Source organism: Caloenas nicobarica, chromosome 1, assembly GCF_036013445.1.
Source record: "Caloenas nicobarica isolate bCalNic1 chromosome 1, bCalNic1.hap1, whole genome shotgun sequence".
NCBI classification, from domain to species: Eukaryota; Metazoa; Chordata; class Aves; order Columbiformes; family Columbidae; genus Caloenas; species Caloenas nicobarica.
In genome coordinates this window covers 184,655,685-184,670,355 of record NC_088245.1, presented here as the reverse complement: position 1 = coordinate 184,670,355, position 14,671 = coordinate 184,655,685, and the positions used below count along the sequence as shown (strand labels likewise).

The window sequence follows — 14,671 nt, the reverse complement described above, 5'->3', positions numbered from 1 at the left end:
TTTTTAAGTCTTTTTAACAGCAGCAAGTGAGAAGAATTTGAGTTATGAACATGAAGAAAGCAATGCCAGATATCACCTTTCTTTTACATGAGCTGCCAAGACAAAAACTATCTAGACTAGAATTTGGTTTTAATACAAAATCAGGAGTCTGTCAGGTGGCATCTGCTGTGAAAGAGCTGAAATATTGAGGAGAGGTGGAGAATCTACAATTCTATGATGAGGTAAAACATTTAATTATGCCACGGTCCAAGTTTGGGCCACTTCAGCAACGTTTTACCTGTTGAGGTGTTGGTGGTTGAGGGAAAATAACACTCACGGAAATGCCTGCTGCTTTGAATTGTTAATTTTTTATTTCTTTCTTCATTTTATGGTTCAAGATTTTCTTCTACAGAGCCATTCTGGCTGGAAGAGCTGGAGAATCACAGAATCACAGAATGTCAGGGATTGGAAGGGACCTCAAAAGATCATCTAGTCCAATCCCCCTGCTGGAACAGGAACACCCAGATGAGGTTACACAGGAGGCGTCCAGGCGGGTTTTGAATGTCTCCAGAGAAGGAGAATCCACAACCTCCCTGGGCAGCCTGTTCCAGTGCTCTGGCACCCTCACCGTGAAGAAGTTTCTTCTCAAATTTAAGTGGAACCTCTCGTGTTCCAGCTTGAACCCATTACCCCTTGTCTTACTGTTGGTTGTCACCGAGAAGAGCCTGGCTCCATCCTTGTGACACCCACCCTTTACATATTTATAAAGATTAATGAGGTCACCCCTCAGTCTCCTCTTCTCCAAGCTAAAGAGACCCAGCTCCCTCAGCCTTTCCTCATAAGGGAGATGCTCCACTCCCTTAATCATCTTTGTTGCCCTGCGCTGGACTCTCTCCAGCAGTTCCCTGTCCTTCTTGAACTGAGGGGCCCAGAACCGGACACAATATTCCAGATGCGGTCTCACCAGGGCAGAGAAGCGCCCGAGGAGGCGGAGAGCAGCACCCGCGGCCCCACAGACACGGCAGACCCCCAAGGGACGTGCACCTCCCCTGGGCGAAGGCCGCGGCCCAACGCCCGCCATGGCAGGCGAGGACCGGCCCCCTGAGGGCTCTGCCGCGGGCAGCGGCCGGGCCGGGGCCGTGGGCGGGGCGGCGGGAGGCCCCGCCCGCACGGGGGCAGTCTCCTCCCCGCCGTCCTCCGCCGCTCGGCCCCGCCGCTCCTGCGGGGTAAGGGAGCGGGAGAAGGGGCAGCTCAGGCCGGGGAGCGCGGCGGCAGGGCCGGGGCCTCGCTGCGGGGAGAGCGGGGCCGCGGCGGGGCCGTGCGGGCGGCCCAGGGGGAGGGATCGCTGCGTGTGGGTATGGCCGAGAGCGGGAGGGTGAAAAATGGAGGCGCGGGACGGCGCTTTGGTGCAGCGGCGGGGCTGGTGGTGTGGCAATGTAGTCCGGGAACGGAAACGGGCGTCCCGAGCCGAGGTGGGCCCGGGGTGGGCGGCCCCTGGCTCGGCGCTGCTGCCGGGGAGGGGGTAACGCGCTCCGGCGTGGGCGCCACTGGGCTCCGGGCCCCGGGGGAGGTAGAAGACAAGGAACAGGCCCTGAGGGCTGCCCGTGGTGCGTGGGGTTTCGTGCCCCGTGACGGAGGGAACTGCTCTGGTGTTCCCTGGTTTCTCCTCAGGATTTTTGTGGTGTGCCGGCTCTCCGGGCCAATTCCCCTTCCAGGTGCCAGGCTGACCTTAGTCTCCATGAAAACAACTGATAGCGTATCCATTTGTGTCAACCTTCCCCAGTTCCCTTAGCAAATTTGCTACCGGTGTGCTACTGGCTGTTCTAAAGCTCTCATGATTCTCACCTTGCTACGTATTTTTCATGCTGTTTCCCATGAAAGGGAGCCTCCAGCTTCCCTCTGAGGCCTGTGTTTTTGCTGCCCCCCAGACTTTTAGAGCGAGGTAATTAAATTATGACAGTCCTCAGTATTGTGGTAATTAGTGGCTGGATACTGGCACACGTGGCGAAGGAAAGGTGGGACAGGTTTATCTCCTGCGGCACACGCAGCTCCAGACTGATCGCAGCACTCCAGGTTTCTTAGCCGGGTAGCAGCGTTGGTAGACAAAGATGGAACTACAGCTATGGCAGAGTTAAGGGTGGTGGGAGATGTGGGTCTGTAGGAAAGCTGGAAGGCTTTGTCAGCTCCATTCTCTAGAGTTCAGCTCCCCCTCCCCTCCATTTCTATGGCAAATTAGGAAGTTAATGAAAGATCAGAAAGCGTTGCAGGAGATTCTTACTTCTGAAAAACTACAGTGTTAAACAAAGATGCCTGAAGTTGTATTCAACGTTTCTGTTCCCATAACTCATTTTAAGTTAAATCCAGAAATGTTTTACTTTCAAATTTAACTTGCTCATTTTTTTTTTTCTTACAGTTAAAGCCATGGCACTGAAACAAGTCTCCAGCAACAAATGCTTTGAGGGTTTCCAGAAGGTGTTTGAACATGACAGGTAACACTACAAAAGGAACCACTACATTTAGCATAGGGCAATGAATCCATCACTGCTGTCTGTTCTTCAGCAGTCTGCAGGAAAACAGCATGTTCTCACTAATACCCATACTTCAGTAAGAAATGCTGTTGATTGCTGTTTTGGCTCTGTTCTTGTATTTCTGTGTTAATGTTTAACATGTCTAGTAGTAACATAGTGCTGCAGACTTGATATAGAAAGCCAGTATTTTTACCTTTTAACATGAAGCTTCATTACTTTGGATTGTCCTGTTTGCAACATAGAGAACTGCCATGTGTACAAAGTTGTATCCACTCTATTGTATATTTCACTTTTATGCAATCTGTCAGACAGATGCAGTAGATAGATTCTCGTCCTTTGAGCAAACTGAGGAGAAAAGAAAAAAAACATTCCAAAGGAAAAAATCATTAGTTTTGCTTAGATAAGCTTTTATTGACAATTTTAGGCTTCAGTATAAATTGGGCAATTGGTTAGTCCGTAGGTTTAGCAGACTGAAAACACTTCTCTCTTGGTGGAGTATGCTGTGAAGTGTATGTTCTGCGAATCATGTGTGTGTGTTTTTCACTAAAAATCACTTTCCAATTTAAAAGGCGAGACTCAAATATTGCTGGGTTCAGAATTCAATTTTCAGACTGTTGCCTGTTAGTAACACTGCAAAAATGTGGCTTATTTTTAAGTCTCTGTTTTAGATACATTCACAATCAGGTAGGAAGGCTAGCTCTTGTCAGTTCAAGAGACCGAGTTTTTAAATAGCTTTTCACTTTTTTGAACTTCTTAGTTGTTGTAATTCACTGACCAAATCTCTCTTTGCATGAAATGCATTGATTAACTTTATTTTTTTTTTTAATGTTAGTGACCTTGTTAATTAAGTAGTGGTGATAACAAGGAGTATTTTCTTAATACAGTGCAGAGCTAAAATGCAAAATGAAATTTGGAATCTACTTGCCTCCAAAAGCAGAAACTGGAAAGTGTCCTGTGCTATATTGGCTCTCAGGTAAGTAACATGAATTTTAGTACCTTAAAAAATATATTCTTAAGCATGTTTAAGGTACTGCACTACAGTTGCTGAAAACCTGATGTAGCGGTACTTCAGTGGCAGCTCCTGCATTCTACAAAAGATCATCTTCTGGAACATGCATTTACTTTGAATGCCCTATGATAAAGTTGGATGCAGACAACCTACCAGATTGTGTTTTAAAATGCTGAGCAAAATATTTTACCCTTTTGTTCTAAAACGTACATGCTTTTTCTTCTAAAACATATTTAAAGGTTCTCCTGAAAGGCCTTGCCGTTGGGACACCTCCTGCTTCCCTTTGTCTGTGACAGAATGTTTCAGCTGACAGGATGGGGGGCAAAGTCTGGCCCATGGGAGCCAGCAAACTCGCCCTCTGGACCTCACCTTGTTCCGAGTGCAGTTTTGCAGGGGGCAACTGGTGAACCTGGGCAGGGAGGTGCTCTTAGGTGCCTTGGCACAAGCACATCTAGAGTGAGGTGACCCTGTGGGATCAGAAGGGGCTGAAGAGGGATGTGTGGCAGGAGTGAAGTTGTCTCATGCGCAGCATCACTTCTTCATCCCTCCAGCTGCTGCGGGGCCCCATCCAGCTGCCGTCTTGCTGGATGTAAGGCAAGCTGAGGTGAGACTGGATGGACCAACACATGCTCCCAGTTATCCTGGCTCTGTTCCTCTGCCCTGTTCCTGTCACCTCCCATAGAGCTGGGTCTTGCATCAAAAGTGCATAAATAATTTTAAGGCATTCTTTTCAGAGTGGTCAGATTTATGTCAGTGATGGCTCCAGGATTTATTGATTACAACTTTTTTTTTTTCTGTTATTCAAAATGAAAAGCAGCAGCTCTGTCCTGTAATTTTAGGACTTGCTTTATTAACTCTTGTGTTTAGAAAGTTGGAGAATTGACTGGTAACATGGATACTATATTCCTTGTATGTGTTCGTTTCACAAAATACCTAGTAGATCTGATTTGTGTTATGACAGTGAACTGGGTAAAAATGCTTACCCTTGAAGTCGAAGCATCAAAATTGAAGAGCTCCAAGTCATGCAGCACATCTATTTTTTGAATCTAAACCATGCTGTTTTGGCTAGTATATCAGTCAAATTAGGCTATTTGCAACTTGTCCTCAGAGAAAACCAGAATCATTGAACACTCAAATGGCACAGTAAAGAAAAATTGAAATACTGGTATGCAGTATTATTTATTTGTTTTGGAGTTCAGCTGGGCCTGCTGCAGTACAACAGACATGAATTGCTGTGGGTTTTGGAGCCAGAGTGCTTATGGGCCTTTATCCTGTCTGAAGGATTTAGGATTTGTCAGACCACGCATATAATTTTGTAATGCAAACAGCTGAAATGGTGGTAGAGCAAAAAATGTAGTTGCAGGGTCAAATGTCAGAAGTTAACAATGTTAACCTTAGCAACAGTGTCTGTAGTCAATGGATTTAAATACACAGTACTATGAGGAAACTCTATATACCACATGAGTAGGTGCTCTGGGGGATACAGAGTACACACTGACATGTTTTTGATCAAATGCTAGTGTGACTAGATGTGAAGGTGCAACTGTGGCTGTTTCTGTGGATTGTTAAGTACTGTTGAACCCAGGGATACGACTTTTTTATGTTCATGGAGATAGGATTCGCTCTTGTTTTTCAAAATCTTTTCTGTCAAAAAGGGTTTTTAAACTGGTATACTGTGAGCAGTTTGTAACCAAAGATATTTTGATTTCCTTAGGGTTGACTTGCACAGAACAGAATTTTATAACAAAAGCTGGTTTTCATCAAGCTGCAGCTGAACATGGCCTCATTGTAGTCGCACCAGACACAAGCCCACGTAAGTTTTAATGAGATATGGTAACAGTTGTTACGCTGAAGTTCATCTCTTTCTCCTCAAAAAACTGAGTGCTGCAGCTTGCGACAAAGTGTCTTGTCTACCTAAGTCAGAATACGACCTCACCACTGTATCTTGCATTGTTTGCTCCTTGTTGTCTATGTTCTTAATAGCATGGTAGTGAAGGTTTGACATTTGAAACTCTTTTACTGTCATGGCACTAAAACTAGAACAAAGGGGCCGTTGAGTTCAGCATGAAGGAGGAGAAGGAAGAAAAGGAAAGCACGGGGCATGTGTTATCAGAGTCACTTGTCTGCACTGTGTGGCTTTCTGAAACCTTAAAAAATCTGCAGAACTGTGTTGTCACACAAGGATGAAATGTTTACTCTTTATTGTATTCTGTCTTCAAAAGCCCATTAGATACATGTCTCCAGAGGATTCCAATACTTAGAAAGGTAAACCAGAAACCCTTCCCCCCTGCAGCTGCAGTAAACTGCTGCTGAATGGCTTTTTTAAATTATGTGCTGTCATCTGGATAAGGCTAAGCTTATGTGTGGTATGGGAAACCTGAAAATGGTGGATCTGCAGTTACTGGAAATACAGTCTTTTGGGGATCCAGTGTATTATGTTTAGCATTAGCTGGATTCTGTTAAAGTCTTTGGAGTGCTGTATGCAAAGTTGGCAGTCTTTTAATTCCTGAGCTTTAGTGGGTCAGATCTGAACCCATAGGGGAATGAAGTGATGCTCCTTCCAGAAGATATTTTTCACATCTAGGTTTTGCAGTTGTATCAGGTCAAAGATCAGAAATGTATATTTCTAATGAAGAAGAGGGACAGAAGAACAAGACTTGTGTGTTAATGAACTTTTCACTTCATTGTTGCTGTCTGCTGCAGACTAGAGATGGATGGCTAGCCTTTGCATTATTCAGACTGGGTAATCATACTGGGACTTATTTTTAGTGCTGTTGGTGTAAGTTACCTCTATCAATCTGTAACTCATTTGCATAGTTCATTGCTTTGTCCATTTTTCTTTTAAAACCCTCTTTGCAGCTTCTCGCTTGCCTTTTAGCCTAACAACTGATCAGGGTTGCTCTGCTATTTAGCTAAATTTCAGTATGTGTTTCATACTATACTGTTAGATTTTAGCTCAGAGACCTCAGATGTTCTTAAATGTCTTTGAGCTGTCTGGAGAAACAGGTGAGGAGCAGTTCAAATGTAATCACAAATTAAGAGATATGAGCATATGTAGAGAGAACACTAATATGTAGTTTTTAACTGTGTAGCTATGACTACGTGAGAGTTACTTTCTAGGAGCTAGGAGATGTATCTGCATGGGGAAGAAGACTGCATGAAAACATGAAATACCTGTCATTACAGACCCACTGACAGACCCTGATTGACTTTACTTTTCCTTCTTCGTAGGGGTTTACTTTTCCAGACAGGTTCGCTAAGCAGTATTTTGCAGGTTCCTTTTAATTTTTTTTTCTTAGCATTTCCCTTAAGTTTCTTTTAGCAGAACCAGTGTTGATTTGTTGCCTGGCAGAACCTTCAGAGTTTCTGTCTATCTCTGAGGGTCAGAAGATAGACTTTTTATATCTAGTATGCTGTGTAAGCACCCCAGTCCCTGTGACTGCTGGACTTTCAAGTTACAAAATCACTCAGTGTTCAAGGACACGTCACTGGAGCAAACTCAGCTTTGATCCTTGTAAAAATCTGACTTCACACTGTGACAGGTGGCAGGTATCTCTCCACAAATTGTCAGGGACTGTCAAATTGCACATGGGTTTGTGGTGTAATCTGACAGTGGTGAAAACCCATGTAATTTTGGATTGCAGAAAGTAGGAGCATTTTGGGGAAAGGGAGGCCATTATTTCCTGTCACATATGCCTTGAAATATTACATTCTGTTCTGCAAACCAGGCTGGTAAATCACAGGCTAATCAAAGGGAGTGTAAGAGAGGAGTGGATGGAATATATTGTCTTTCAAGGAGACATCTGCAAATTTAGTTTCCAAGTGTAGCCTTGGAAAAGAGGGTATAACCCTGCAGTTATTCAAAGAAGAAATTACATAGGTTTTATGGGGAGTTATAAGTGGGAGAAATGAAATGTATTGCAGAAAAGGTAGAGTTATATACTTCAAAAATGGTAGGAACAGTAACTGTTATTATGCTGCTGAATCTTAAAAAGGGAGATGTAGCAGGCATTATTTGAAGCACATAAAGTGTCTGGACAAACTGGTGATATATGGTTCTGTCCTTCTGGGGGAAAGCAAATTTTCTACAATTTCTGTTTCTCACATAGTTTCTTCTACTTGATAGGATGAGGTCTAATAATGGAAAAAAAGCTGATAATACCATATGTGATAATTCCCATACCGCACAATAACATGTGCCAACTTTTAATAGGTCTCTGGGTAAGTTGGGCAAAGCTCTACAGAATTAGTTTAGGGAGAGACCTGTATGTTATGTTTATATATGAAGGAATACTGGACCAAGTAAGAAGTTGGATACATCTGCATGTAATACCTAAGTGGCATTTTGAAAACATTGTTGAAATAACACTTGAAAATACTGCGCTAATGAATGAAAATCTGAGTTGTTTTATAGTTGAAGGAGTAGCGACGTGTTGATGGAGAAACTGGTGTCCCGAGTCTTTGATGTATATGGCAGGTTCTCCAGTTCCGAACATCTGGTAAAGGGAAGACAGTAACTATAGAAAGAATTTTCATGGCAGGTGGCTGCAATATCGAAGGAGAAGACGAAAGCTGGGATTTTGGCACCGGTGCTGGTTTTTATGTGGATGCCACTGAAGATCCTTGGAAAACAAACTACAGGATGTATTCCTACATAAAGGATGAGGTAACTTTGCTGCTGGGTTCTCCTGGTGGTGTTGGGTAACATAAAGAAAGGGTGCAGTTCAGGCATGCTCTTCGTTCTGAGCACTAAAGCTTGCTTAAGGTGGTCTTGATAGCCTCTGGATGGTTTGCTGTTTTCTTGCTTTTCTCTTTAATAAAAAGAATTTATTATTTCTTTTTTAATCCTTGATTATTTCAGTCATTGGATTTATCCAGTTGTTACGCCTTTCCTCTCCAAACAGCTATTCTAGTAGAACTGAGGAGGGAGAGGACTGCAGCACAGAGATGGTAACACCTGGCAGGGCTCGAGCAGAAACTCTGAGCCTGCTTTCCTGCCGGAGATGCCACAGGGTTGGCCTACACTTCTAATCTTGATTTGTTAGTTGTGCCATCTCTGCTCTTGTAAAATCTCTGCTCTGCTGCTTCTGAAACAACTCACTGCATTTTCCTTCAGTTGTATTGGTCATTTAGACTGTTTTCATTATCTGTCTTGGGAAGGTGAGGTGTGGTGTGGGTTTTTTTTTGTTTTTTTTTCTTTCCCTTTTAACCGGGTGTAAAAGGAGATCCTTGAGAAATATATTGTAATGGTCCATTTTACTCTTCATGTGGTTTGTGTGGTGTGAATTGAAGTTGATGGGAATATGGGGAGCAAATATCTCCCGAGAACAATGTGCCATTCTGGTTGCTGACAGGAGCACGTGCATATTTACCTATCTATTAAAATAAGACTATGTCTATTAGGAAGTTCCCACAGCTTGTGTTACAAGGTTGTGATAGATTTCTGTAGAGATACTTTGAGTTCCTTATCAGATTAACTGTTTCTTTTTGATTTTACAGTCCCATTCAAATTGCTTTCTGGCTATAACCAAAGATGTGTCTCTGGTTTTAGTGGCTTCCTGGCATTAAACCGCGTTAGTTGTGTGCTTTTTTTCATAAACATACTCAAGTTGCTTTAACATTTTTATTCCACTGTTGTTCCTTTACAGCTGCCTAAACTAATAAATGCCAATTTTCCAACTGACCCTGAACGGATGTCTATTTTTGGGCATTCCATGGGAGGTCATGGAGCTCTTATTCTTGCTCTGAAGAATCCTGGAAAGTACAAAGTAAGATATAATACAGCTTATACGAGGTATACTAAGACTTATACAGATTTCTGTGGAAATGAAGAAAACATAATGCCAAGTTCTTTATAGCATTAAATATATAAATAGTTGTAGCATTTCATTGATACCTGATATTAGAATATGGAAAATTACCAGAAACACCACTCTGGAGTGTGAGTATCAGTGAAATAAAAAAAAAATCTGCAAATTTTAGAAGTTAAGAAAAGTTCAGTTTCTTTTGGATGACGCTGCAGCTGTTCCAAACCAGTGGTTATATTTAAATGTAAACAGGCTCCTTCTAACTCTAAAGTCATGCTGCCAATATTGTCTAGAAATCTGGTTGTGTGATTTTCTATATCTTTTCAGATCTTTATCTTGTTCATTTTGAAGCTTTTATTACCAGCAAACCTTTTCTCCACCATTATTGTGTGTTTGCTTATAATTTACTGTGGAGTCTATTAACTCTTAACTGATAGCAAGTGTAACTCTAAGCACCTGAACTGCACACGGATTAGTATCTGGAGACACCCCACCCCATCTTTCTTTTTCCCCTGAGATTTTAATGTCAGTTTTCCTAAAGATTAATTTTTGGAGTATTTGAGGTATCTGAAGTTGTGTTCATTTGTGTTCTACTTGAACCTAAAACATGCTGGAACTGTTTTGCCTTTCCTTTTTACTCACGAGGCTTGAGAGAAATTTTGTCGTTCTCTTTGGAGATTGGCTTGTGTCAAATGTGTTTCTGAGGGAGAATCAGGCATTGATGTGTGAGAGGTGAGCAGCTCTGCCTTGGTGGATCAGGCCTTTCATGACCTGTCCTGCCCTGCACTTTGTGGTCAGCTGCTGCAAAAATGCAACTGCATTTTTGAAAATAGCATAACATCTGCTCAGTGTCATTAGCTTGGCATTATAAGAGAGCCGAATGTAAGATAAAGCTTTGTTTTTATTTCTCCTTTTTATGTTTTGGAGCTGGTAGTTCAGAGTTTCCATTTTCACTGTTGGGTCTGAACTGTTATTTGTATTATCTAAAAGGAATAAACATTAAATTGAAAATACCAAATCCAGAAGAACTGGCAGTGACTCAGATATTTTGTTGCTGTTTCTTTCAAGAGTGGAAATGTTGATGTCCCAAGGTCAAATCTAAATAAAGAATGTAAAGATAGGGCTTGGACTTTTGACACCAGAACCTGGAGCTGTGATCTGAAATGTGCTTTCCTTGACCCCTAATCCTGGAAGTATCTGAATTCATAAGATACCGTTGCATGCTCGGGCTGGCTGAGCAGCCCCGTGCCTCGGGCTTTTGTTGTGCTCTGCCAAAACCCAGCTGGAGGTGAAATGGTCCCACACTGACCATGCTGACCCAACACTAGACTTGAGATCCTTCTCTGCTGCTGAGGGGAGTTCAAGACAACATCTCCTAACAAGGAAAGGAACGGGGCATCTAGCCCCTTCTTGAAGGGGCTAGATGTTGCTGATGTGCAACAAGTAAAGTAAAACCGGGGCTAGAAAGAGCAAGTAAGAGGAAAGTAGGATAATGGGTAGGGCACCTCGCTTGGAGGGTTGGTGGAGGGCACCTGGATTCTGGCAGTAATTTCAAAACTGTTTTTGAAAAGGCTTTTTGTTTGCTTGTTAGTTAGCTGAAATCACTCTTTTTAATTCATATGCTTCTGTTCATGCTTGCTTTCTGAACAGTCTGTATCAGCATTTGCTCCTATCTGCAACCCGATGCAGTGTCAGTGGGGGAAGAAAGCCCTTGGTGGATATCTGGGATCAGATGTAAGCAAATGGGAGGTATGTGTTGCAACTCGCAGTCCTTTAATAACATGTTAGATATAGCTCATCAGGAGTCAGGAACAAAACTCTGGAGTGCCTCTGAGTGGGTACTACTGTTTTACTACACCCCTAAGCATGGATAAGCATTGTATGTCTGTGGTGGGCATGACTTGCTGTCGTCTGGTGGTGCTTATAACAAATGTAATGAGATAGAAGGCTCTCATCAAACTGACTTAAATTCCTCTCTGTTTTATGAAGATATTAAAATCCAGGCTAGGAAGAATGATGAGCAGTCTGAGACTTTCTCTCAACGCGTGAAAGCAGTGAGCAGTTTAAAAGAGAGTTAAGCTATGGCCTGTCTCAAAACCTCAGTTCTCAATATACAAAATGTATTTTTTTTTGGTAGTAGCCTGTATAGAGAAATGACTACAAACTGTTCAGAGACTGATGAGCCTTATGGCATCTGCAGAGGCAGCCTATTGGAGGTAGCTAGGAGGGGAGCTCCTTGGGTACTTTGAAATTGGTCTCCCCTAGAACAAGATTAAACCAGACTAAGTTAGGTTTTAGCTCCAAGGCTGTAATTTTGAAATATATGTAGTCGTACATGAATTGCTAAGATACAAAAATGTTTGTGTGTATGTTGCTGCATTATTTGGGCAGCCCTTCAGTATTTTTAATCTCTCCATAAACATCGCACTGTATTTCTAGAATTAAGTTAGACCAGGTATTCTGCTTGCCTCGTAAATAAACACAAGCTGCAGTTAAATCCCGTGTAAATTGGATTAAAGTATCTCTTAGGAAGACATCCAGGTCTCATTAAAACATCACAGGAATGGAAAGCACTAGCTGCTTTCACAATTTTTAATAGTTTTTATCATTAGAAATCACCAGTTAAACTTGCTTACACTTAACACAATGAAATTATTTTGAAAAAAAAAAAAATTTCTGGCCTCTTAACTTGCTTTGGAGCTCTTCTGCAAACTCAGTCCAGTAGATCAACAGAAGCATCAGGAACAGACTTAGTCCTGCCTTTGGCACAGACACACAACCTCTGATCTCTATAATTCTGCATAAAATTGCTACGTAAATATGTGCAAGGACCATTTTATACCACGGCCACAGTGCTTGGCTGAGCCCAAGCTCCCATTTCAATTGCAGTGTCATTTCTGGGTTTGGTGGCATCCTGGAAACAGGGCTCTGATGCCTTGGTGTAGGATGTTGCGTTTTGCTGTCTGTTGGTAATCTGTCTACTCCACTGCCTTAAACACTTCTGTCTTTTAAAAGGATTTTTTTGAGCATGTACCAAGCACAGGTCCCCACAGGAAATGTTCTGCATTCACAATTCCATTTTGATAACATGTATGTTAATAGTCTATGCTGTGTGTGCCATTTTTGTTACAAAGTTTTCGTGGTGAAATTACCATGGTAACCTTCAGGTTAAATGCTTTCCATGAGCATAGCTGTGTTAAACCCGTGTTCTAACCTTTAGCTGCCAAAATAATTATATCAAGATACTAAGTCATTTGGCAGGATCTGCCTTTTGTACAAGAATGTGAATCGGTACTAGATTGTGTTGCTGTTCGTCTATTCTGTATGAATTTAGCCCAGGGCTGGATGTTCTGTTTGGTCTAGAAGTGATGTCCACCTGCCAACTTGGTAATTACTTGGGTCATACTATTTGCCCTTTTTAGAACACAGGTATTACTTTTCAGTTTTCTGGAACTTCCCCAGTTTTTTGCTCTTCCAAAGTGCAGGTTTGGTGTCCTGATGAGCACCACCCAGTACTCTATATATGCCATTCTTTTCTTGCAGTCAGCAAACCTGAACCTGTCTAATGTATGTAACGGAGTGCTGTTTCTCTTTTATTTCTGCAGGCATATGATGCTACACAACTTGTGAAGTCCTATCCAGACTCTCACCTGGACATCTTGATTGACCAAGGCAAGGATGACCAGTTCCTGTCAGCAGGCCAGTTACTGCCGGACAACTTCATCGCTGCCTGCACAGAGCGGAAAATCCCAGTCGTCTTCAGACTGCAGCAGGCAAGTTGCTTCTGCAATCCATGATTGTTGGGTTGTTGCTTCATGATTTTGAGGTTTATAGAACAGGTAGCATCTCCACTGGGCATGCTTTTAGTTACCTGGCGGTCTGTCCCTGGCCAAGTGAGGAAGAGGATGGGAAGTGATATTTTCCTGAACATCAGCCATCAAGGAGTGCAATATCCATCAGATTGAACTGTATTTCACCACTAGGTGGGGTCATGATTTTAGTTACTACAAGCTGGTCCATTGATGGTTACTCAGGCTGTCAGCTATCAGCTGACGAAATGGCATTAATGATTTTTAATAAGTATCAGAGTCACTGTACAGGCAAAGTGACAGATGTACTTCTGCTGGGTTCCCTATCTGTACTGTGGGTACTGTGTTCAGCCTAAAGCTTTGTGATTTAGTTTGCATGAGTTTGTGTAAGTCGAGAAAGGTGTGGAACTGCTTGAAATCCTTGATTCATTTAAAGATGCAGATGGAAGGATTGCTCTTTCCTACAGTGCAGTGACCTGAACAGCGCTGTCCTGGGAGCACTGGAGTCTGTGTAAACCACTGACAACTTCAAGCCAGACTCAGTGAGGTACCCAGTTACAGAGAGTGAGAAGGATTGTACTCTCTGATTTATCGTAAGGGCTTTTACACAGCCTTGCACCAAAAGATGGATTTAGCGCTGACGAAGTGGAGCACTTCAGAGGTTTCCTTGTCATTTTAGCGTAGTGCTGGAGCAGTAATTTAGACCTGGGCTGTGCTTTCCTTATCCCTGTGTTTTACCGGTAGGGCAATGCCAGTGAGGGGCACTGTTCTCTCGAATTGCATCCCACTCTGCAGCTGACACTTGCTGTTATCCATCTCTAACTTATGTGCCCTTATTAGGGCTGGTTAAGGTACATTCTGTTTGTTTAGCTTCCTAGTGTTCATATGTACCAAACCTGTTCATTAGGTATCCTTTACAGTTTTTATATATAATACAGGTATTCTTGATTTCTTAAATCAGATCAAACCAGAATAGTCATTAACTTCCCTAGAGGAGAGCTTAGCATGATTGCTTTATCATGAACTACATGTATTTGCTGATTTCTTTGTTGTTGTTCTTTTCTAGGGTTACGATCACAGCTATTTTTTCATTGCTACATTTATTAATGACCACATCAAACACCATGCCAAATACCTCAATGCTTGAACCATTTGGATGGGAGCATCGTCTGTCCGATATGAATCGAGGGATAGAAGTGAACTAAACAAAAATCATTTGCTGAAGTAGTGTCTGTAGAATGAAGCTCTTCTGATTGTACTTCTAAGAAAAATAAAAGTCCCCCTTCGTTTGCTGTGTGTGCTTTAGCGTAAGTATTTGGAACGTTCTTGCATGCTTTGAAGATTCTCTCAGCCCCATGAAGCTGCATTCTGGGTCCAAATGAGAATTAGCAGATGCGTTAGTTTCAGACTATGAATGTGGGCGTGTGCTTGGGACCTCAAAAGGTTTCTAGCACAACTACGTAGAGACTATGAATAACATCAGTGTGCTTCTTCAGCTAAATACCAGGGTTTACTTCATCACTTAATGCTAAAGGAAGT

The 14,671-nt window shown here is 42.5% G+C and overlaps 1 protein-coding gene across 1 annotated transcript; it reads left to right on the top strand.

Annotated features, from left to right (window-relative positions):
* Nucleotides 1-1,132: 1,132 nt before the first annotated feature.
* Nucleotides 1,133-14,443, top strand: ESD (esterase D). The gene is made up of 9 exons (XM_065646892.1): nt 1,133-1,205; nt 2,393-2,468; nt 3,392-3,480; nt 5,231-5,329; nt 8,058-8,182; nt 9,165-9,284; nt 10,974-11,072; nt 12,929-13,096; nt 14,199-14,443. The coding sequence occupies exons 2-9, from the start codon at nt 2,401-2,403 to the stop codon at nt 14,277-14,279; spliced, it is 849 nt and encodes a 282-aa protein (XP_065502964.1). The 5' UTR covers nt 1,133-1,205; nt 2,393-2,400; the 3' UTR covers nt 14,280-14,443.
* Nucleotides 14,444-14,671: the final 228 nt, after the last annotated feature.